The sequence below is a fragment of the Bos indicus genome, chromosome 2, assembly GCF_029378745.1.
Source record: "Bos indicus isolate NIAB-ARS_2022 breed Sahiwal x Tharparkar chromosome 2, NIAB-ARS_B.indTharparkar_mat_pri_1.0, whole genome shotgun sequence".
Lineage (NCBI taxonomy): Eukaryota > Metazoa > Chordata > Mammalia > Artiodactyla > Bovidae > Bos > Bos indicus.
In genome coordinates, this window is record NC_091761.1 from 10,594,357 (window position 1) to 10,618,492 (window position 24,136).

General features: G+C 36.9%; 1 protein-coding gene across 1 annotated transcript in view; it reads right to left on the reverse strand.

The window, feature by feature from the left end:
• Positions 1-24,136, reverse strand: part of FSIP2 (fibrous sheath interacting protein 2) — a 143,710-nt gene that overhangs the window by 37,950 nt on the left and 81,624 nt on the right. Inside the window, exons 14-16 of the mRNA XM_070801266.1 lie at positions 19,825-19,882; positions 14,063-14,099; positions 1,854-10,797 (exon numbers count right to left, since the gene is read on the reverse strand). Of these exons, the coding sequence (XP_070657367.1) occupies positions 1,854-10,797; positions 14,063-14,099; positions 19,825-19,882 (9,039 nt within the window). The remainder of the gene's footprint in view (positions 1-1,853; positions 10,798-14,062; positions 14,100-19,824; positions 19,883-24,136) is intronic.

Sequence of the window (24,136 nt, forward strand, 5' to 3'; positions counted from 1 at the left end):
AAGGGACATATGGAAAATTCAGTATTTTGATAATTATTTATGTATGAATTTCATCTGTGGAACACCTCACTAAAAAAAAAAAAAAAAAATCTAGTCAAGAAAAATACTGGGTTTTCTTCAGATACTTATTTCCCACTTGTGGAATCTTAATTTTAGCCATAAAGTTGAGAAAATAACCCTGAAGAATTCAAATATCTAAGTCTACTGCTGGTATCTGTTTTGCTTAGATGGTTAAGGTGCTCTAAAGAGCTGGAATTCCTGGGGCAGAGAAATGATTTCCAAGTGTTATATCTTAACATGTGCACAGTGATCTCTGTGGAATCAGGCAAGACCAGTGGCGAGTGGAGGCTTTAAGCTGAACTTTGACAATTAGATGGGTTTAGATATCTTGAGATGAAGGAAGTAAGGAAAGGAAGCTCCACATGGAAGGAGCATGAGTGACATCACTGAAAAACCCTAGACATGTCTGGGAATAGAGAAGAGACGTGATAGAAGGAAAGGGCTGGTGGTAAAGAATCTGATCTCCCAAGACAGTAGACACAGGTTTGATCCCTGGGTCAGGAAGATCCCCTGGAGAAGGAAATGGCAACCCACTCCAGAATTCTTACCTGGAAAATTCCATTTACAGAGGAGCTACAGTCCATGGGGTCACAAAAGAGTCAGAGACCTAGCAACTAAACCACCACCACAGAGTCAAATACCAATGGGATGGGATTACGAATCTTATCTTCTCCTATCTTCTTTGTTTTTCTTTATTCTTTAAGCTCAGTTAGGCTGTACTTGAAGAAATTATACTTATAAGCTTGGAACTGCAGACACACCCAACTGTCCACCTTGAAATAATACCAGTTTTAATTATAGGAAATGGCCTCATTGTACAAGTAGTTAGGACTGATAATATGTATTCTACTATTTCAATGATGGTGAAGTGATGTATCTAGACTGGTAAAGTAGCAATTAATTACTGGCAACTGGAATTAATGATCCAGCTCAAGGCTATAATAGTATTAGATGGAATTTTATGAAACTGCCAATAATTACCAGGTTTGACATAAAGTGGCTATCATATAGTTCAACCAAACATACAGATGTATCCATGCTTAGTCGCTAAGTTGTGTCTGACTCTTTTGCAACCCTGTGAACTGCAGCCTGCCAGGATCCTCTGTCCATGGAATTTTTCTGGGCAAGAATACGAGAGAGGGATACCATTTCCTCCTCTGGAAGACCTTCCTGACCCAGGGATCAAACCCACATATCTACATCTCCTGCATTGGCAGGCAGATTCTTTACCACTGAGCCATCTGAGAAGCTAAATATACATATAGATAAATATATTTTCACCTTCTTAAAAAAATGCTTTCAAGGATATGTTTAGAGTATTATACCTAAAAGGAATATAATAATACTGGAATACAAACAAAACAAGATGTTTAATATCACTGTTCTTACAAACTGTGACTAATCATAGTAATGACTTCAACTGTCCACCTTAAAGTTGAAACACAACTTTCAATCAGTTACCTGTACGTTTGGTATAATTATAAATAAGTCATGCATGACAACTTTAAAAATGTTTAGAACTCAGACCTCATGTTCAAACCAATATTTCCCGCTTTTCAATAGTCATATTTTCTCTCATCTGCAGATATGGAAAAATGAGCAATACACCTTTTCAGATTCAAACCATATGAATGTTTAACTTTTTTTTTTAGTATTCTGTTATATTAAGAAGTGATTAAACACCGTCCCTCTAAGGCTGTTTTCAGAAAAACAGTAAATGAAGCTTCTTGAACTGGAGCTCTTTTATATATATCTGATTATTTTCTTTGTAAATTAAGCCCACTCTTACTTACCTCTAGTTTCAAAGTTCTTGAAATATGTGACCACAGATGTGGTGACATGTCTGGATACCAGCTGAATTTCATTTGGACCCAGTTCATGGTCAGCAAAAGCAATGACTTCAACTTCCTTCAGTGTCTTTATTTTCAGGTAACTCTTATTTTCCCACTTTTGCAATAAAGAAAAATCTTCCCTTTTGACCTCAGCTTTTTTGTTTTCTTCTTCAAGTATATAGCTGATTCTTTTATCCCACATTCTAAGCAGACTTTTCTCCTCATTCTTTTGTCCTCCAGATGTTTCAGACAAAGGGTCTTGCTTTGATATGAAAAATGGTTTCATTGTTTCTGTGCTTTCATTAATGTGTGGTTGATTTGGAAATCCATAGCTTGATAGCACAGTACTGACAATATTTTCTGCGGCTAAACAAATTTTGAGTGGAGAAACACTTGTCTGAATTTGGTTAGGCTCAATAACTGGTTTGGAGATCTCATAATGAAACACCCTTGGATTTTCACCTTTTCTCATTTCTATAAATGACATTACTTGCTTTAATGCTGTTTCTGTGGATTCATTTGCTTTCTTTAACAGTTTTTGTAAGACACTCCCTTCAGGGAGGGAGCTATTTCCTTTCATAGCTTGATCAAAATAGCCCAAGTCAGATTCCTTTGGGTTAGTGCCTTGCACTTTGTTTCTAGAAGATGAAGGTCTATTTTCTGAATCAGGCCTTCTCATTGGCTCTGAGTTTCTAACTGTGTCTTCTACAGAGGCTCTGGAATATGAAGGTAAATTTGATGAAGACTTATACCTTTTTTTCATATTTTCCTCTGAATAAAAACCCAAATCTGGAACACTGCTTTGTGGAAGATTATTCCCAAAACTTACTTCCTTTAACTTTGACATGGGCATTTTCGTATCAGTTGCTAATTCAACCTGGTTAACAATGTAAGTATTTTCTACTCCTTGGAAGAAATTTTCCTTGGGAAGGTTTTTGATTAGAGACTCACTGAAATGAGCACACTGGTCCATCAGTGTACCAATGATCTCACTTGCTGCAGTGTTCTCTTTCAATGTGCTGACGGAAGATGGTTCCACTTGGCTTATTTCTTTGTCTAGCTTGTTCTTAATTACACCAAGCATGTTGTGGACAATATTAACAGCATATGTAAGTAATTCTGAATGGAATGAATGAACCTGTAGAAGGGTATTCTGTACATTTTCCTTGGAAACAATAGTACTTGACTTGGATTCATCAGAAAATTTTTTCAATGGTTGTAACTTTGGCAACATCTTTTTGCTTAATAGTCTTTGTTGGACAGGAAAAAGATTTTCTATAGGCATTTTCACTATTTCAGAAAACTCGTATTTAGAGATATGTTTAAACTGTAAGTCCACAAATGACTCTAAGATGTTTAAAACCCGTTCTACAATTTCTCGAACAATTTGGTTGCTAGAGTCCAAAGCACTTTGGTCTTTGGTTTTAGTGTTATATATTGGTACATTGCTGAGGATGTCCTTGGCTGGAAAACCATATTTACTTTTAGTAGTAATGTGTTCTTTCCTATTTGCTGGAGTTTCTTTACCATATGGGGTGGTCATCTGGGACAAAAAGCACAGCTGTAATTTTTCAAGCAGCATTTCAACAATTTCCCTTCCAAACATATTAATTTGTGCTTTGTTGTTTTCAGCTCTAGTAGAAGCTCCCTTAAAACAACTATAAAACCGATTTTCACAGTCCTCAAGATGTGGCAGATTTAAAAGCGAAAGAGAATATTCTAATTCTTTTGCTTTTATTGAAATTTCAGTCAAATCATTTTCAGCTATCGTTAAGAGCTTACATTTTTCGTTTTCCATGTCATTTGATTCTGCTTGCCATTTGTCAAACATTTTTTTAAATATACCTTCTTTAGGAAAAATCTGCTCTAACTGTGAAGAAACATTTTCCAAGTAGAAACAGGCTTGTGGTCTGGCAAGAGACTCTGCACCTTCATTTCCGCGTGAACGTTTGGTTTCATCCAGATGTGAGAATTTGACAGGATTAGCTGAACTGTGGTTATTGATGGCATATAATCCTTGCAAAACTGTAGTAACTATTGTATTTGCTGCCATGATTTGATCAGATGGTAAAGCTCTATTACTTACCATTGCTCTAGCTCGTGTCACCTTTTCCAATTCTTTAACAGTTGTTTTCAGGATATTACTTATTATATCCTTGGCATACATTTTCAGTTGCGAAGTAGGCAGTTTCATTTCCAGTAAGTTTTTGGCATCTCCTGTTGACAGGATGTGTGGCAGCCCAATATCAGTCTTGGACCAGACATCTTTTGGGGTCTTCTCTCCAGGACTTGATTTGGTCCTGCTCTTGGCCTTAGCACGACTAGGTCCTATGTGTGGTTTTGTTCTAAGTTTAGGCAAAGGAGTAACTTTTGATCTTGCTTTTAAACTTGTTTTAACACTTAGCTTAGGGCTCACTTTAGAACTGTGTAGTCTTAAAGGTTGCAACTCATCAGAACAATTTTCATGGGACACAGTCTCTTCAAGATAAAATGAGGCAAAATTTGTGATCTTACTGAGAACCACTTGGATTAAATCTTTCCCCACTTGTGATGGTGAATATCGTAAAAATGTGTTTTCCAATAGAGAGATATTTTGACTGTCTGCATAATGATAAACCTGTGGTAGCACAAATCTAGTGACACTACTTCCTATTCCTGCTTTAGTTTCTTTGATGCATGGTGATTTCTTTGGTAAAATATTTTTGTCAGCTGGTTCTCCTTCATTATTTTCATATAATGATGTCATGATTACAGAGTACATGTTCCCCAAAACATTTTCAATTATGTCACTTGCCGTACTGTTGATATGTGATTGACAGAAGTTATTTTGTGTTATGTCTGATGTTTTAGAGTTAAAGTGGGATTTTTCATTAAAGGAAGGCAAATGGCCTATGATTTCTATTATTTTTTGATACACTTTACTTAAAACTTCTTCCACTGCACTGAATAATGTGGTTCTTTCTTTTTGTTTTGATTTTTCATTTCTCATAAATAATTCTTCTAAAATAATTCTTTGGCTTTCCCTTTCCAATGCCATTTGGTTTTGTTCTAATGGATACTTTGAAAACAGAGACAGTTTGGTCTTTTTTTCCTGAGCTTTTTGTCCCAGTGATATTTCATTTGATGCAGTTAACTGTGAAAATAAATTAGGATTGTCTTTTGAGGAAAAACTGATATCCTTTTCAGCTCTTTTATTATGTAAACTCTTTAAGATACCATTGACAATTTCACTTACAATGGTAATTTCTTGGAATGAAACATTGTTTGGATATGGATGCATCTTTTGGATTTCAAGGTCTAAGTCATTTTTAATAAAATTCAAAATGGCACTGGCAATGATGTCAGAATATTCCTTAAGATGAGCTTGTGATAGATGAATTGTAGATCCAAGTTTTTCTCTGTAACTGGCAAAAGTGGAATCTGTGAGCTCTTGGCTGAGAATAGTTTCATTTGATATTTTCAGAATATTCACATTTGATTCCACCTGGCTTGGTTCATGAAAGATGATGCCATCTTGCTTACAGTTTTCCAGTTCTGGTCTCACAAATGACTTTTCTTTAGGCTGGAAAGCAAGCATAATAAATGAATCTATTCTTTCTGTGGCAAATGATTCTAACCAATTAAAAATATTTTGAGTAATGAAGTTAGCACTTTCCTCACATGGGTCAGGAACAGATTTCTTGGGGTCTTCTTTCTCTACTATAGTTATCTGGCTATCATTAACATAAGCTGGTTTAAGAATTTTTGAAGATGGAAAATGCTCTGTTTTTCTTTCACTTTCTGACACCGTAAGAAGAGACTGTTGACATTGTAGTTTTGAAAACGTATCACAAAAGGTCAGAGGCAATCTAGTAGAAGTAGGATCCTTTGCATTTATGCTAAGCATGACAGCAGAACTGAGATTATGAAGTACAACATCTACTATATCATTGGATATCAAAATAACATCTGATTTAGGAACTGAAAACTTTGGAAGAATTTTATTTACACCCTCAGTGTCAGAATTTGCTCTGGAATGTTTGCCAGCTATGGTACATTTCAAAGTGGGTGTGGCAAATGAGAGATTATTCTGGTTGAGTGTTTTTTCATAAATATCACATAAGACACTTTCAATGGTATCTTGTATTTGAAACTGAAGTACTTTTCGATACTCAATCTTCTTAAACAGCTTTTCAATAATACCTTCTTGCTGATCTGAACTGATCTCTTTGTCAAAACTGTTCTTGTCACATTTTCCTTTGGATGATACAATATCTAACACTGTGTTAACAATTTGTCTTGTAATACTTTCAGAAACCACAATGTTATTGGTTAAGAAAGGAGTTTCCTTCTCTTTATCTAATTCATTTTTGATTCCTTTTAAAATTTTTCTGGCCACTTCTGTTGCATATATATTTAATTTGTTCAAAGAGACCTGACAAAATGAGTTAGTGTTTTGTGACATAACATTATCCACTGAGCAAGAGGAAAGCTGACCCTCAGAATACAAATCTTTGGCTGACAAAGCTTTGCTTATTGTACTCTTACCCTGTTGAACAGGTAAAGCCATTGGAACTGTGAAGTTGATTTGGGGACAAAAAAGAGACTCTACTTTGGAAGTTACAAAAGTTTCTAAACTTGTTAATATTGCCTGCACAATATCTTCAACTATGTTTCCTTTAGCTTGTCTGCCAATATTGAATCTGGACTGAAGAGTATAAGGATTCTTGTTCAGTGCAGTGATGGAGGGTTTTCCTCTTCCATAGGTGTGTTCATGGAAAGAAACATTTGCTGAGAAGGTGATGGTTTTATAGCTATTTTCACTTGCAATTGTCTCTGTCTTAGCAGCTGTATAAAGTTTATCAAATACAGTTGTAACAACATCATCTGCCACTATGGTTACATCTGCTTCAGACACCATCATTTTATCTATAAATGGAACAGACGTTTGAGCAATTGGCTTGTCAACATTGGGAGGGATGTCGCTTAAAAGAGAATGGGAGAGAAAAAGCATATTTAATTGACTGACCAAAGCATTTTGAAAGATCTCATTCAAAATATTTCTTATAATGGGGACAATTGGAGATTTCTGTGGTTCTTTGAGCTTTACTTCAAGTTTGTTTAAGGTTCTTTCTAGAACCCATTGTTGAAGAGAATTTGATTGAGTTTCTTCTCTTAGTGGTATTTCCTCACCAATGAATTCTTTCTCTGCATTTGTAGCATCTTCTAGAAATGAATCTGATTCAGCTCCACCAGGAAGAAAATTTCCATAGATTGGCTTGTATCCGTAAGTTTCACTGTCTCTCTCTTCAGATTCAGTTTCATTAAGCATATCTGAGGATACTGCATCTAAGATTAAACTGACTATATTCTCTAGCATTTGTTTCTCAGGTGGTGGTGTTTCCACACTTGTCCTCAAATCTAACGAGTTCATATTTAATTCTGTTTGAATAGCTTTCAAAATAGCACTTGATACTTTCTTTGCATTTGTGTATAAAGCTGACTGCAATAGTTCTTCATGTGTGTCTGTGAAAACACTGAAGCTTTCACATTCCACGTTCATCTTACTGCTTTTTTTATTTTCATCATTAGTAGAATCCAGAGTTTCTAAATTTCCATTGGCAAAGCCTTCCAGTTTAGCAAAAACCATATTAAGAATATCTGAAGCTACCGCTTTTAGCTTATTTGAATGCATTTCTTTTGCACTCCCTGTTTTGGAAGACTTGGGAGCAATAGGTTTTTCCGTGCTTTTAGTTATCTCTTTATCACCCTCTTGAACCATCCTGGAAACTATGCTGGAGATTATGTCAGTGCATTTGGCCATTTCCTCAATAATTGAAGTAAGTGATAGGTTGTCAATATCGAGAGACTCTGAGGTAGCTTTACATCCAGAACTTACTGAACTAGTATCTGTGTCGACACTACATAATTTTGCAATGATATATTCCAAAATTGTTGTGGAAATGAGCTGAATATTAGACTGCAATTCAGTGGCTCTTTGCTGATTCTTGTTTGTCTTCTCTCTACTTACCTTAGAACAAGATGGCTGACAGTGAGGGTGGGCCCCTATGAGCTTGCATAACATTTCATAGAGTGTTTCCCCAATATTATCTAACACTTGTAATCTGGAATTCTCTTTCAGATCTTTTCCATTAATGACACTATGGAGAGCACATGGAGTAGCTAAAATTTTGTAAAAAGATTTTTTATCCTGTCTGCTTGGCAAAATGTTCCCTTTATCAACTTTATCAGATCCATGTGAAGCTGTTGGCTTTGAGTTATCTGAAGAGAGTGAAATATTGCTTTGATCTGGATGTCCACTTGATAATATTTCACAAATACAAGTTAATAATGGTGATTCCATGATGTCATCATTGAGATCTGAGACAAGAGATTCTAATTTCTTAGTGTCAGTAAAACATCCTTTACCTGTGAGGGATTTGGTATAGTTTCTTTCCCTAAGATTTAGGTTTTTCTCACTGAGTTCTAGTTCATTCTGGATAGCATGCAAAACGATGTTTACCACTTTAGCTGTGTAAGTACTAAGTTGAGATTGTAATGAAGATTTGTCTGCAAGTGAAGGTTTGAAGCCCATTTGCAATTTTGGACAAATAAATAACTTCAGCTTTTTAAAAACTGCATTAATGATCTTATCAGTAATTTCATCTGCAGGTTTTGGTTCACTCTCTTTAGATTTTAACAGGGAAGGTTTTGCCATATCTCCATCTAGTGAAGACAAATATTTCATTTTCTTTTCACTGTCGAACCATATTTTTAGTGGCTTTTTATTTGGTGCTGCTTTGACCATGTGGAGAGTGTCAGGACTCTCTAGAGAAGCTGGATGAACTGATGATGAAATGGAACTTTTGGTGGTACTGGGAATGCAGCTTGCTTTTTGAAGTATGTTTAGTATAGTGTCTGTTATTTCCTGAGCTACTGTACTAATTTCTGACACAGAAAACAGCTGGTCCATCCATTCTTGATGTAATGGTTCTTGAGGTTTTTCTGAAACATGAACTGAAGCTTTGTCAGTTCTACTTTCTAAGTGACCAGGAGGAACTGAAGATATGTCCTTGAGCATTTCTGTTAAAATACTTTTAACTGTGTTTTCTGAAGCCTTTTGTATTTGATGCTTTTGATCTTGGCTGAAAAATAAAATGTCTTTATTCAAACAGGGTTTTTCCTTCAAAATTTTTCTATCCTTAAAAAATGGTAGCTCAGTCCTTAACCTGCAACTGTGAAATGTAGCTTTGCTTCTTGGAGAAGCAGGCTTTGTAGGTAGTTTGCTATGTCTTTGGAATTCTAGACACGTGCTTCCTTTTGTAAACCAATGCTCAGGAATTTGTTCTTGTGGTTTTGCTTTTTCATCTTTGAAAGATGAATCAAGCACATTTTCCACAATTCTGTCTACTTCTTCATTATCATCTTCAGAATAAAGGACCATGCCAGGAACATTAATAGGTGGAAATGGTCTTCCAGACCTAGGGCCATTAGAAAATCTAGTGCCAGTGAGTCTGTACTTTACATCAGTGTTAGAAGGACTTCTCAGTCTAGAATGTCTACATTTTTGATTACCAGCTTTTACTGGTTCCTGATGTAGCTGAGTAAAGATATCATCAAGCAACTTAAGGAGTACTACTGTTTCTTCAGATGCAATAAGTCTCTCATTATTAAGTTCAGTTTGTACATATCCTAGTATAGTGCTGATTGCTTCCTCTATATAGCCAACCAAAGAGGACTGGGAAAGAATATTTGACATTAAATTCTGTATCTTTTCTTTAACAATTACATTAGCTGCATCAAGTTCAGGATTACATTTATTTTTGTTGGCTTTTATATGACACATATATGTTGGGTCTGTCATATGTTGCTGATGGGAAAGTTTAGTTGCCTCTTCAAGATGAGGAAGTTTACTTTGCTTATTAGCTGTAAGAGTCATCAGCTTTTCTAAAATGGCATGCACCATATCCTCTGCAACATCACACATGGGTTCTGCAGTAGAAGGCACTGAAGCTATTAAAGGTTTTCCATATGATAGAGTGAGAGATTCTCCACTGGGTGTTAGGCTTGGTTGAATGTTGACTGGTAAATCTTCTTGTGAATATATCTGGACACATTTTTTCTCAACTGCAGACTGTAGTTTCTCAAGCATATTTTCCACAATTTCTGAAGCTACTGAGCAGATATCAGTATTGGAAACTAAGTCTCCTCTTACAGGCTCACTTTGGTCAACAAAAACTTCAGCAGTAACAGAAGAAATAGAGGGAATGGCATGTGTTAAATCAGACATTATTTCTTGAAAAATGCTTTCCAAAATCAATTCAGTTTCTCCTTTTAAGTGACACTTAAAGTTAACAAAAACATTCTTTAAATTCTTCATTTCATTCACGGCTTTTGCTTTTTGATCAGAAAACGGTGGATTCTCTAAACCATCTGTTTCAGTGGTAGCATCCTTTGATTTTTTTGTGTCTGTTTCAAGTGATGCTAGAAGATGACTATCAGATTTACAACTTCTGAGGTCAGGGTATGTATATACCATGTTTGTTTCATTATGTTTTAGTTCATTTGTTACAGATTGTCCTGTAATGTGACATGTTTTTCCCACAACTGCTTTTTCCACATGGGCAGATGGCTTTAATGGTGTGGTTGGTCTCCTTACTGATATGTCAACTGCAAATGCACAGGGCTCTCTCTTAAATGATTTAGTTGTTGCAGAAGTGTAGCTTCCGTAAGTAAACTCTTCACTGCATGTGCTACAAAAACTTGAACTATCTGAGGAGAGGACAGAGTCATCAGACACTGGATATGTATTATTTTTCAACCTTTCTTCATACTTTGTGATGGCTGGGTATAATATACTGGTAACTGTAGCCACAACCCAGGTCATTACATTCTGAATTATGCTATTCAGTTCTTCAGAAGTTACCTGGTTTGAGGCAAGCAGGAATGAAAAGAAAATCATGTAACTATCTACTCTATGATGCAACAGAGGGTAACATTTGATGTTTTATATCAAACAATGCATAGCTTGATACCATCATGGTTATAAAGAGAACATGGTAAATATGTATATATATATATATATTTAGAATTTCAAATTAATTTTGAGTTAGTTTATTCTATACTAAAGTAAAATGTGTGTATATATATATACACACATATATATATATATAAGTTTCCATTTGGCTCTCATTCCTTCAGAACATTTTTATTTATTTATTTTTCCTAACATTTATAGCTAGGATAAAAGAATTTTTGGTTAAAAAGAAAGAAAATGAAAAATCACCAAATTGCTGTCTAGGCACATTATATTACATGCATATATTTTTTCAAGAAGAAACATAGTGTCTACAATCTAGCAAAATTATTTTAAAATGAACCAGGTTATTTCTAACAAATTATTTCTCAAACAGATATGGTCAAAACATTTGGGTGGCTTCAGAGGCATCCATCTAGCTAAAAGTAAGGATGGAAAAGAACCCAGCTCTCTTCTCATTCCCTGATGCAGAGGTGAGCCTGTGTTTTGTTGATAGGGAAAGGACTACAGCTAATTGTTAAGAATCTAATCAGTTCAGTTCAGTCGGTCAGTCGTGTCCGACTCTTTATGACCCCATGGCAGCATGCCAGGCCTCCCTGTCCATCACCAACTCCCGGAGTTCACTCAAACTCATGTGCATCGAGTCGGTGATGCCATCCAGCCATCTCATCCTCTGTTGTCTCCTTCTCCTCCTGCCCCCAATCCCTCCCAGCATCAGTCTTTTCCAGTGAGTCAACTCTTCGCATGAGGTGGCCAAAGTACTGGAGTTTCAGCTTCAGCATCATTCCTTCCAAAGAACACCCAGGACTGATCTCCTTCAGAATGGACTGGTTGGATCTCCTTGCAGTCCAAGGGACTCTCAAGAGTCTTCTCCAACACCACAGTTCAAAAGCATCAATTCTTCGGCGCTCAGCTTTCTTCACAGTCCAACTTTCACATCCATACATGACCACGGGAAAAACCATAGCCTTGACTAGACGGACCTTTGTTGACAAAATAATGTCTCTGCTTTTCAATATGCTATCTAGGTTGATCATAACTTTCTTTCCAAGAATCTAATAAGCAAAAATAAAAAGTTTATGCTTTATGGAGATTGAATGGGTTTGTATCTAACAAGATAGTATCAATGGAAACTGTCATAGAAGGCAGAAAAAAGGTGATACAGTGAAGGAACAAACGAGCTTAGATAGAAAATAAGGGCAGGCTAGAATTTCGTCTCAAAGAGTCAAGAGGGCTGAGCAAGGATAGGTTTAGAGAATTCCTCCTTTTGAGCTTGATATAAAACTTCAGGGACTAGATTTGAACTACCATTTCCTTAGTGGTCAATGGGGCTATCCTACGTTTAAGTTTGGGCTTTCCAGATAGCTCAGTTGGTAAAGAATCCACCTGCAATGCAGGTGACCTCGGTTCGATTCCCGGGTTGGGAAGATCCCCTATAGAAGGGAAAAGCTACCCACTCCAGTATTCTGGCCTGGAGAATACCATGGACTCTATAGTCCATGGGGTCGCAAAGAGTCGGACATGACTGAGTGACTTTCACTTACTTACTTACTTAAAGTTGGACTAAGAGCCTCAGTAACAGAATCCATCTGTTTCTATATACTTCTGCTTATGTATTAAAAACATACTTTGGATTTGTATTAATAAAAATCCTCTTGCCTATAATAAACTAACAGTCTGTTCAAAATTGTTACGACTCTTAAAACAAAAACTAGTAAACATAAGTAACTGGCAGCAAAGCCTGGAAAGCTGTCATGTAGGCAGGAGAATAAAAAAAAAAAAAAAAAAAAGGATTTCTGTAATGGGGCTATTCACACCCAAAATACTGCATTAAGTTAGCACAGAAAGCAGAGACATCACTTTGCTGACAAAGGTCAGTATAGACAAAGCTACAGTTTTTCCAAAAGGTCAGTATAGACAAAGCTATGGCTTTTCCAGTAGTCATGTATGGATGTGAGAACTGGACCATAAAAAAGGCTGAGTGCTGAAGAATTGATGCTTTCAAATTGTGGTGCTGGAGAGTCCCTTGGACAGCAAGGAGATCAAACCAGTCAATCCTAAAGGAAGTCATTCCTGAATATTCATTATAAAGACCAATGAGGAAGCTCCAATATTCTGGCCAACCTGATGTGAAGAGCCGACTCCTTGAAAAGACCTTGATACTGGGAAAGACTGAGACAGGAAGAGAAGGGGGTGACAAAGGATAAGATGGTTGGGTGGCATCACTGACTCAACAAACATGAGTTTGAGCAATCTCTGGGGAAGAGTAGAGGACAGGGAAATCTGGCATGCTGCAATCCCTGGGGTCACAGAGTCAGACACAACTTAGCAACTGAACAACAAGCACACAGTTATACCCATATTAGGCCAACAGTCAAAGATAAGTTAACACCTATGCAGCATATTCTCTTTTGACACATTAAAGAATGTTTGGGGGCACCCCAGGGAAAGCCATTTTATTCTGCTCTAATCCTTGAATCTTCTCATATGTTTTGCATTTATTATACAACATCCAAAACATTATATAACATCCAAAATGAAATGTTTTGAATAAAAACAAATAATTTATTCTAATCTACTATGACATATAAACTGAGACATTCAATATATATATATATATATCTATATATATATATATATATATATATATATCTTTTTGCTTTTCTTACTACCAGAGATCATAAATGATAGAACTACATTATTATTCTTAGGCTAAGTATGACATATGAAAGAAAGCTATCCCTAATATGTTTTGTTCTTAGGTGACTAGGTCCCTTCCCACAAAACTGACTTTGGACAAGTCCAGGCATCCCAACTCATGAGCCAAATCTGCAAAGTGATGTGTAGTAGCTTCCCATGACAGAATGGGTTTATGGTTGTTTGACACTATTCTTATAAGGGCTAGGTCCCTTAATGCTCCTCCCCTGACTTCCTGCCCATCTCCATGAGACCTCTTCCTGAATGGGCAAAATTATCTTTTGATAAGAACTTTAGTGCAAAATCTAAGAATTAACTGAAAGTGAACTTTAAAGAAGAAAAAATGGGCAAAGAGGGACATTAATATCAGTAAATGATTGCATAGTTTTTTTCTACTATGAAACATTTAAAATTATCACTAATATGCTGCTTTATCAATGAGTTTTATGATACATACTTTTTCTTGCAAGCAGTTTTGTAGGAGATGCTGTTGTCTGTAAAGTCAAGAAAGGTTGATACTTTTGTTATTATTTAGGATCAAGAATTTATGTAGCTTTTTCCAAAACTTATAATCACTGAATCATTTTTTTTTCTCTTTATATCTGAAAGTTTGTTTTTTTTTTTTAAAACAGAAATCAAAAGAATAAATTTTATTTCTATCCCCCACCACCTACTTCTCCTTCCTTTTTTGATACTGGCCCATATGCCTTAATACTCAGAAGCAGAATTATAACTGTTGCATAAAAATGTCTATTTGAAAATTCTACTTCTGACCCGCCTTAGACATTCCTGCTGTGTTGTCTGCTGGGAAAGGACACAGACTTGGAGGGAGGTGAGCTAGTCTTTCATGTTTGTTAAAAGGCAGCATGAAGTGACAAGACATCTGACCAGAGCTTCTGGATAATCCTTAATTTACTCTTTCAAATCCCATGGTTTTACCCATGCTTTCATCAAACGGCAAGGAATTATGTGATAACTATTCAATAACTGTGGGTTAAAATAATACATTTCTAGCCCTCTTAAATACAAATTTAGACACAGCCCTTTTCTATGTATGACAATATTGTATCATGTATTCTAGTCATATTTTTATCATGATAATGAAATTAACAATGCAGTTTTTTCACTGGTAACAAGAACTCAATGAAAATTATAGAACTGTTAATAAAACAAAATCTAAGACTTTAGTTCTTATTTATTTTTGTATATTTCAGGTATTTATTTTCATGTATTTCAGTATAGGTCCTTTGCTTATCTTTTTCCTAATTACTTAAAATAAAATCGATACACCTTTTTACTTTTTCTAGGCCTGTACTTTACATTATAAAACCAGACACTGAGTTTGTGTTGAGTGATGAGACATGGACTCCTGATCCAACAACAATGAGCATTGCTGACCTAGGAGGAAGACCACTTGCAAAGGAAACAGATTTGGAATGAAATCAGTGTTCACGTGCTCATAAACTGTATTCTCCCAAGATTTCTGGAGAATATGTATACAGTTAAATAGATGCTTTCAGAAGGGTGACGAGATGGCAGAGTAGAAGGACTTGCGGTCATCTTCTCTCACAAAAACACAAAAGAGGCAACTAACTGCTGAATAATCATCCACAGAAAAGACTAGATCCTATGAAAAAAAGGTATTCTACATCTAAAGACATAGAAGCCGCCACAACGAGACAGTAAGCGTGCTTTTGTGATATAATCAAATCCCATATCCACTGGGTTGGTGACCCACAGACTTGAAACATATTGCAGAGTTTATCCTAGAGGTCTGAAAATTCTGAGCCCCACATCAGGCTTCCCTGCCTAGGGGTCTGGCATCACAAGTAGAAGCCCCCACAGAATTTGGTTTAAAGGCCAACAAGGCTTAACTGCAGAAGCTCCTAGGACTAGGGGAAACAGAGACTCCACTCTTGGAGCATGCATGCAAGGTTTCACATGCACTAGGACCCAGAACAAGGCAGAATCTCCATAGGAATCTGGGCCAAACCTACCTGTGGGTTTTTAAAGGTCTCCCTGGAGTTGGCAGAAGTCCCAGGGAAGTCCTCAGTGTGAGCTCTCCAGGAGGTCACCATTTTGGCACTGAGAGTTGGCCCTATCCAACAGCCTGCAGGCTTCAGTGCTGGGATACCTCAGGCCAAACAACCGACAAAATGGGAACACAGCCCCACTCATCAACAGAGAGGTTGGCTAAAGTTGTCCTGAGGCCCCTGGCACAGCCCTGTCCACCACAGGCATAAAATCCAGCACCACCCACCAGTGAGCACTTACCAGACCCTCCCAACAGGAAGCCTGCATAAGCCCCTAGACTAACCTCACCCACCAGGGACAGACAACAGAAGCAAGAAGTATGATCCTACAGCCTGTGGAACACAAACCACTAACACAGAAAGTGAAACAAAATGAGCCATCAGAGAAATATGTTCTAGATGAAGAAACAAGATGAAACCCCAGAAGAAAAGTAAGTGATGTAGAGATAGATAATCTACCTGAAAGAAAATTCAGAATAATGTTAACAAAGATGATCCAAGAGCTTGGAAAAAGAATGAGGGTATAGACTGAGAAGATATAAGAAATGTTTAGAAAGTGCTAGAAGATTTAAAGAACAGAGATAAAATAACTAAAATAAAAAATACACTAGAAGGAACCAATAGCAGAATAAATAAGGCAAAAGGATGAATAAGTAAATTGGAAGACAGACTGTTGGAAATCACTGCTGCAGAACAATAAAGAAAAAAGAATGAAATGACAGTCTAAGTGATTTCTGGGGCATTAAATACATCAACATTCCAATTATAGGGGTCCCAGGAAGAGGAGAAAGGGCCTGGGAGATGATAGCTAGAAAAATCCCTAACATGGGAAAGGAAACACTCAAGTCCAGGAAGTGCAGAGTCCCATACAGAATAAGCCAAGGAGGAATGCACAGAGACACATACCAAACTGATAAAACTTTAAGACAGAGAAAATAATTAAAGCAGCAAGGGAAAAGCAACAAATAACATACAAGGGAATCTGCATAAGGTTATCAGCTGATTTGTCAGAAGAAACTCTGCAGTCAGAAGGGAGTGGCATGATATATTTAAAGTGAGAAATGGGAAAAACCTACCAACAAGAATACTCTACCCAACAAGGCCCTTGTTCAGATTTGAAGGAGAAGTCAAGAGCTTTACAGACAAGCAAAAGCTAACATAATTCAGTACCACCTAACAAGCTTTACAACAATGCTAGAGGAACTTCTCTAGGTGGAGAGGATAAGGCCACACCTAGAAGAAAACTATGAATGAATGGAAAAGCTCACCAGCAAAGGCAAACCTAAAGGTAGGAAATCATTTGCACACAAATATGATATCAAAATAAGCAATTGTGAAGGGAATAATGATCAAAACTATGATTTAAGAACTTCCAACAGACAAACATCCAGGATCAAACGGCTTCACTGGCGAATTCTAAAAAATATTTAGAGAAGAATTAATACCTGTCCTTCTGAAACTATTCCAAAAAATTGCGGCAACAAGGTATCTTTAAAAAAGAACACCTCACAATCACTTAGGCATGGTTTTCTTCTTGTCATATCTACCTAATATCTAGCATTATGCTTCAAATATAAATTCCTATTTAAAATCTTTTGGATATGGGCCTACTCATGTAATTCAAAATGAAGCCTTTGTGCAGGCCATTAATGGACTTCTAACACTGGTTTCTATTTTCTTTCCATAAATTATTCTTATATATTTCTGTTAGGTATTCATCACGTACTCCAACTTGATCATACCACTATCCCTCCTAAACAGTGTTGCCCAGTAGATAAACTATAAATTTCTGATAGTATACAAAGTAGCAAGCACTCTTACTGTCTTCTTTACTGTTACTCCTTACAACTTCCATCCCAATAATATAAACGTACTCATTATCTAAGTGTAATGCTTAATTATTGAAACTTAATTATAAAAATCATTGAAGTTTATCCACAATGCTATATTTACCTTGTCTTCATTCTCTTGGTTTTGAACTTCCAAGTCTATTTTATAAGTCTTGCTGTTTTTAGTATTAACGTTAGAGAAAATAGAACTAATCAATAGAGGAAAGGGAGGGATAGAGAAGGTGGATGGTAGAATACATGTAATCATTCCACAGTAAAGTTTTATGAAATCTGGAGTGAAATCAGAATGAGAAGAATGTGAATATGTATGATTGGTAGAGTCAGATGAGAAAACATTATTAGCTGTGTTTTGTTGGTATTCTTATGGGATGTTAGGCTGGTTGGGTACAGCTAAAAGTTATTTTTCCCTGTCAATCTGGAAGGGAGTGGTGAAAAAGCTCCAAATAGTGCACAGAGTTACTCACCTTACTGAGTAATACATGAACCGTGAACTTTGGGGTGTTCACGCTGGTTTTAGGAAAGGCAGAGGAACCAGAGATCAAATTGCTAACATCTGCTGGATAATCAAAGAGCAAGAGAGTTCCAGAAAAACATCTATTTCTGCTTTATTGACTATGCCAAAGTCTTTGACTGTGTGGATCACAATCAACTGTGGAAAATTCTGAAAGAGATGGGAATACCAGACCACCTGACCTGCCTCTTGAGAAACCTGTATGCAGGTCAGGAAGCAACATTTAGAACTGGACATGGAACAACAGACTGGCTCCAAATAGGAAAAGGAGTACGTCAAGGCTGTATATTGTCACCCTACTTATTTAACTTACATGCAGAGTACATCATGAGAAACTCTGGGCTGGAAGAAGCACAAGCTGGAATAAAGAATGCTGGGAGAAATATCAATAACCTCAGTTATGCAGATGACATCACCGTTATGGCAGAAAGTGAAGAAGAACTAAAGAGCCTCTTGAGGAAAGTGAAAGAGGAGAGTGAAAAAAGTTGTCTTAAAGCCCAACATTCATAAAACTAAGATCATGGCATCTGGTCCCATCACTTCATGGGAAATGGATGGGGAAACAGTGGCTGACTTTATTTTTGGGGGCTCCAAAATCACTGCAGATGGTGACTGTAGCCAAGAAATTAAAAGACGCTTACTCTTTGGAAGGAAAGTTATGACCAACCTAGAGAGCATATTAAAAAGCAGAGACATTATTTTGCCAACAAAGGCCCATCCAGTCAAAGCTATGGTTTTTCCAGTGGTCAGTGAGAGTTGGACTATAAGGAAAGCTGAGTGCAGAAATATTGATGCTTTTGAACTGTGGTGTTGGAGAAGATTCTTGAGAGTCCCTTGGACTTCAAAGAGATCCAACCAGTCCATCCTAAAGGAGATCAGTCCTGGGTATTCATTGGAAGGACTGATGTTGAAGCTGAAACTCCAATATTTTGGCCAACTGATGCGAAGAGCTGACTCATTGGAAAAGACTGTGATGCTGGGAAAGATTAAGGGCAGGAGGAGAAGGCAAGGACAGAGGATGAGATGGTTGGATGGCATCACCAACTCAATGGACATGGGTTTAGGTAAACTCTGGGAGTTGGTGATGGACAGGGAGGCCTGGCATGCTGTGGCTCATAGGGTGGCAAAGAGTCAGACATGACTTGATCGACTGAGTTGAACTGAAGCTGGATCTTATTTTGGTAATTGATTTTTTTTTTAAGGTAACAGTGTTTGGTTTAAAATAATAGTCTTTCAGCTCTAACACTGAGAAAGCCATTCTAGACACCAACAGAAACAGATCATCACCAGTTTGAAGAATAAAACTCCCAGAGGTACCCCAAATCTCTTTTCCAAAGACTGGCAAGTTCCATTATTAGAGGTTATTATTTTGGATTATATGGCAAACACATTTTAGGATAACAATGACTAATTAAAAATTTAAAAATTAAAACTAATCTACCATCCTTAGGAAGCCAGTAATCTCAAAAGTTTCAAGGAATGGTAAATATTTAAAAGGGGATAAACGCAAAGAGGCAAGTCTAGATTCTGGGAAGCTACCTGAAGAGGAGAGGTCATATTTGAATGTGGCATGAAGACTCTAAATATAGGGTGAGGGTAGACCACAGTGGGATAAGGAAATAGCGAAGGAAAAGGAAAAATATTCACTTTGTCTACTTTACAATTTAACCTTAGTGATGAGAATTTGCAAAAGACATCAGTTCACTAAATCTAAGTAGAACCACAAGAATGGAGGATCCCATGCAATTATTTGCTTTTTAACATCACTCATGTACTTTTTAGAATATTAGTTTATAAATATATATTAATTTTCTTAGATACTTACGTATTTGAGAAAACACAAGAAGGGAAAATACCCTGGGTTGTGCCAGAAGCCTGAAGTCCTATTTAGCAGAAAAAGAAAACAATTACTTTGCATCCTTCCCCAACAAATTATAAAATGGCAATTAATGTCCTTTAATAGGTCTTTATTCTGTTATCAGTCTTGTTTAAAAGCCTCCAGAGACTCTCCACAATGAAATCTAAATTCCTTAGCAAGGCGTACAATCTGATGTTCTTTCTTAGGTCTCTAGGGTCTTCACTGACTAGTCCTCCATATTTATTCTATTAACCAGAGGCACAGAATAACTTACTTCCTAAATGTATCATATTTTCCATGCCTCTGGGCCCTTGTTTTGCCATTTTCTCTATCTGGAGCACCCTATGCCCTCTTTTAACTTACCTTTTTGGTCTCATTCAGCTTATGTTAACTCTTCTAGAAAGACTTCTTTGAAACTAAGTATATGAATATTAGGACTTCCCTCATAGCTCAGTTGTTAAAAAGTCTGCCTGCAATGCAGGAGACCCAGGTTCAATTCCTGGGTTGGGAAGATCCCCTGGAGAAGGAAATGGCAACCCACTCCAGTACTCTTGCCTGGAGAATCCCATGGACAGAGGAGCCTGGCAGGTTACAGTCTATGGGGGTCTCAAGAGTCGGACATAACTGAGTGACTAAGCACCCACAGCACAAATGAATATTCTTCTCTGGTGCTCCTAAAGTATTCTATCTGTTTCTATTATAAAACTTATGCTATATTGAAATTAAAGGTTTGCTCTTCTGTCTTCCTGATTATGATATAAATCTATCATTATATCCCCAACATTAATTTTTTGAGAATACTATTTAATTAATGTTTCCTCAAAATTTATTCATTGATTTGTTGGCCACTAATCTTCTCTCACTCGAATATCATCTAATTTGCCTTGCATGTAATCCAGTAAGTTTCCATTATTGGGTTTTATTAAGTTGGTGCAAAAATAATTGAGGTTTAACATTGAACTTTACAGTTTGATCCTGGAATACCTTCTTAAATAAATGTGGTTATAACTGATATACATCATTTTAATGCACATTTCTCACTTTATTATTATTTTTTTTTGCTAACTATTTGTTACTTGCTTCTTATTTTAGACTATAAAAATGATGTTAGACAAAAAGCAAATTTGAGCAGTTTTCTTATTTGAGTTCAAAATGGGTCCCAAGGCAGGCGAGACAATTCGCAACAGCAACATACATCTGGCTCAGGAACTGCTAACGAATGTACACTGTGGTAGTAGTGGTTCAAGAAGTTTTGCAAAGGAGATGAGAGCTTTGAAGATGAGAAGCATAGTGGTTGGCCATTGGAAGCTGATAACCACCAATACAGAGCCATCATCGAAGCTGACCCTCTTACAACTACATGAGAAATTGCCAAAGAACTACATTCTACAGTCATTTGGCATTTGAAGCAAGTTGAAAAGGTGAAAAACCTTGAAAAGTGAGTGCCTCATGAACTGACCACAAATCAAAAGATCATAGGTTTGAAGTGTCATCTTCTCTTATTCTGCACAAAACAATGAACCATTTCTCTATCAGAGTGTGACATGTGAATAAAAGTGGATTTCATACAACTGTCAATGACTTGCTCAATGGCTGGATGAAGAAGCAGCTCTGAATCACTTCCCAAAGTCAAACTTGCATCAAAAAAAAAAAAAAAAAAAAAAGCGATGGTCATTGTTTGGTGGTTTGACAACCTTCTGACCCACTGTAGCTTTCTGAATCCCAGCAAAACCATTACATCTGAGAAGTATGCTCAGGTAATTGATGCTGCTGCTGCTAAGTGGCTTCAGTCATGTCCGACTCTGTGCGACTCCGTAGACTGCAGCCCACCAGGCTCCCCCGTCCCTAGGATTCTTCAGGCAAGAACACTGGAGTGGGTTGCCATTTCCTTCTCCAATGCATAAAAGTGAAAAGTGAAAGTGAAGTCGCTCAGTTGTGTCTGACTCTTAGCAACCCCATGGACTGCAGCCTACCTGGCTCCTCCATCCATGGGATTTTCCAGGGAAGAGTACTGGAGTGGGGTTCCGTTGTCTTCTCCACAGGAAATTGGTGAGATGCACCAAAAACTGCAACACCTGCAACTGGTATTGGTGAACAGAATAGGCCCAATTCTTATTCACAACAACACCCAGCTGCAATTATTCTCCACAAAAATGCCCTACTGCACAACACACAACCAATACTTCAAAAGTTGAATGAATTAGGCTATGAACTTTTGCCTCATCTGCCATATTTACCAGACCTCCTGCCAACTGACTACCACTTCAAGCATCTCAACAACTTTTTGCAGGGAAAATGCTTCCATAACCAGTAGGAGACAGAAAATGCTTTCTAAGAGTTCACTGAATTCTGGAGCATGGATTTCTGCACTACAGAAATAAACCAACTTATTTCTTATTGGCAAAAACATGTTGATTATAATGGCTCCTATTTTGATTAATAAAGATGTGCTTGACACTAATTATAATGATTTAAATTTCATGGTCTGAAACCGCAATTGCTTTTGTACCACATCATGCAAAGAGTTGACTCATTGGAAAAGACCCTGATGCTGGGAGGGACTGGGGGCAGGAGAAGAAGGGGATGACAGAGGATGAGATGGCCCGACGTCATCACCGACTCAATGGACATGAGTTTGGGTAAACTCCAGGAGTTGGTGATGGACAGGGAGGCCTGGCGTGCTGCAGTTCATGGGGTTGCAAAGAATAAGACATGACTGAGTGACTGAACTGAACTGAACTGAAATGAATAGTAAAGATTCTGGACACAGGTGACAGGAAGTTTTTACATACATCTCTTGCCTGGCAAATCCCATGGACGGAGAAGCCTGGTAGGCTGCAGTCCATTGAGTGGCTAGGAGTTGGACACGACTGAGTGACTTCACTTTCACTTTTCACTTTCATACATTGTAGAAGGAAATGGCAACCCACTCCAGTATTCTTGCTTGGAGAATCCCAGGGATGGGGGAGCCTGGTGGGCTGCCGTCTACGAGGTCGCACAGAGTCGGACACGACTGAAAAGACTTAGCAGCAGCAGCAGCTACAGGCACAGTGGATTTAGTGTTTGTTAATTATACAAATGTAGAAATGAATAAAAATTTTAGACAAAAAGAATGTGTTGGATACAGAAAAGTATTAGAAATTAGAGCCTGTCCAAAGTCAAGTTTAAGAGGTAATTCTTGTTTCTTCCAATGAATGAGTAACAAATAGGTAACAATGGTGTATATAAAAAGTCTTACTTAAATCCTATGGACCTTTTTGAGTTTGTGTAGATATATTTGTTGTGTGTGTTCATATTCTGAGAAGTAGTACTTCAATTTAAGATTTCAAAGAACTGAGAAATTAAGTGTGAGGATAATACAATTTTAAAAGCAAAATAAAAAAACTCTTCTATGGCTTTCATTAATATGCTGTAGTAAATAGAAATATTTTCCTACAATTCTGTATAAAACATTATAGCTATCTTCTTTAAAAAGCTAAGGTTTCAAGGAGGAAAGAGAAGTCTTTTAGAGTAAAAAACTGGGGGAACGTAAATATAGAACTATAAGGAAATGTTGAAGCTGATGCCTACTCTCTGCCCATCGGCCATAACTGTAAACTTAATGGAGAGCCAGAGAATTAAAATAAATCAGGCTCAAGTCATATGGGAAATTGAAACTTAGAGCTTGTAAAAACATATTGGATCCCACAGAGCTACACTCTTGGTGAAAGAGTTGTCTTTAAAAAAAAATTCATGGCACAGAGATGCACATGATGCCAAGGCACAAACACGTTATGCCTTGGTGTCAGTGTGGAAGAGGGAGAAAAGGAGAAAATAAAAATATATCTTAATAATTCACAACCACAGGTTATCTCTTATGTGATTTTCAGGTGCAAATTCACTGTATGGGCCATAAAACTCCAAATGAGAAATTAAAATGAACCTGTATTTATAGCTCTCCCAGATGCCTAGCAGAAGCATATTAAAAAACTAACAGCTTTATTAAAGTATAATATTCTTAGAACTCTACATATTTAATGTGTTCAGTTTGAGTTTCTACATAGTAATACATCATATCAAAGTATAGAATTCTGTCATAAATGAACTAACATATAAAACACATCCCTGTCATACACATAGACAAATATAAAAAAAAATTAATGTGCCTGTTATCAGGAATAAGAAATATTAAAATTAGATCCCAGAAATTTCATATATCTGAATTATCAGATATATAAAATATATGCATTTCATATGTTTAAATACATAAAGAAGTAATTGGAAATCATAGAACCTATCA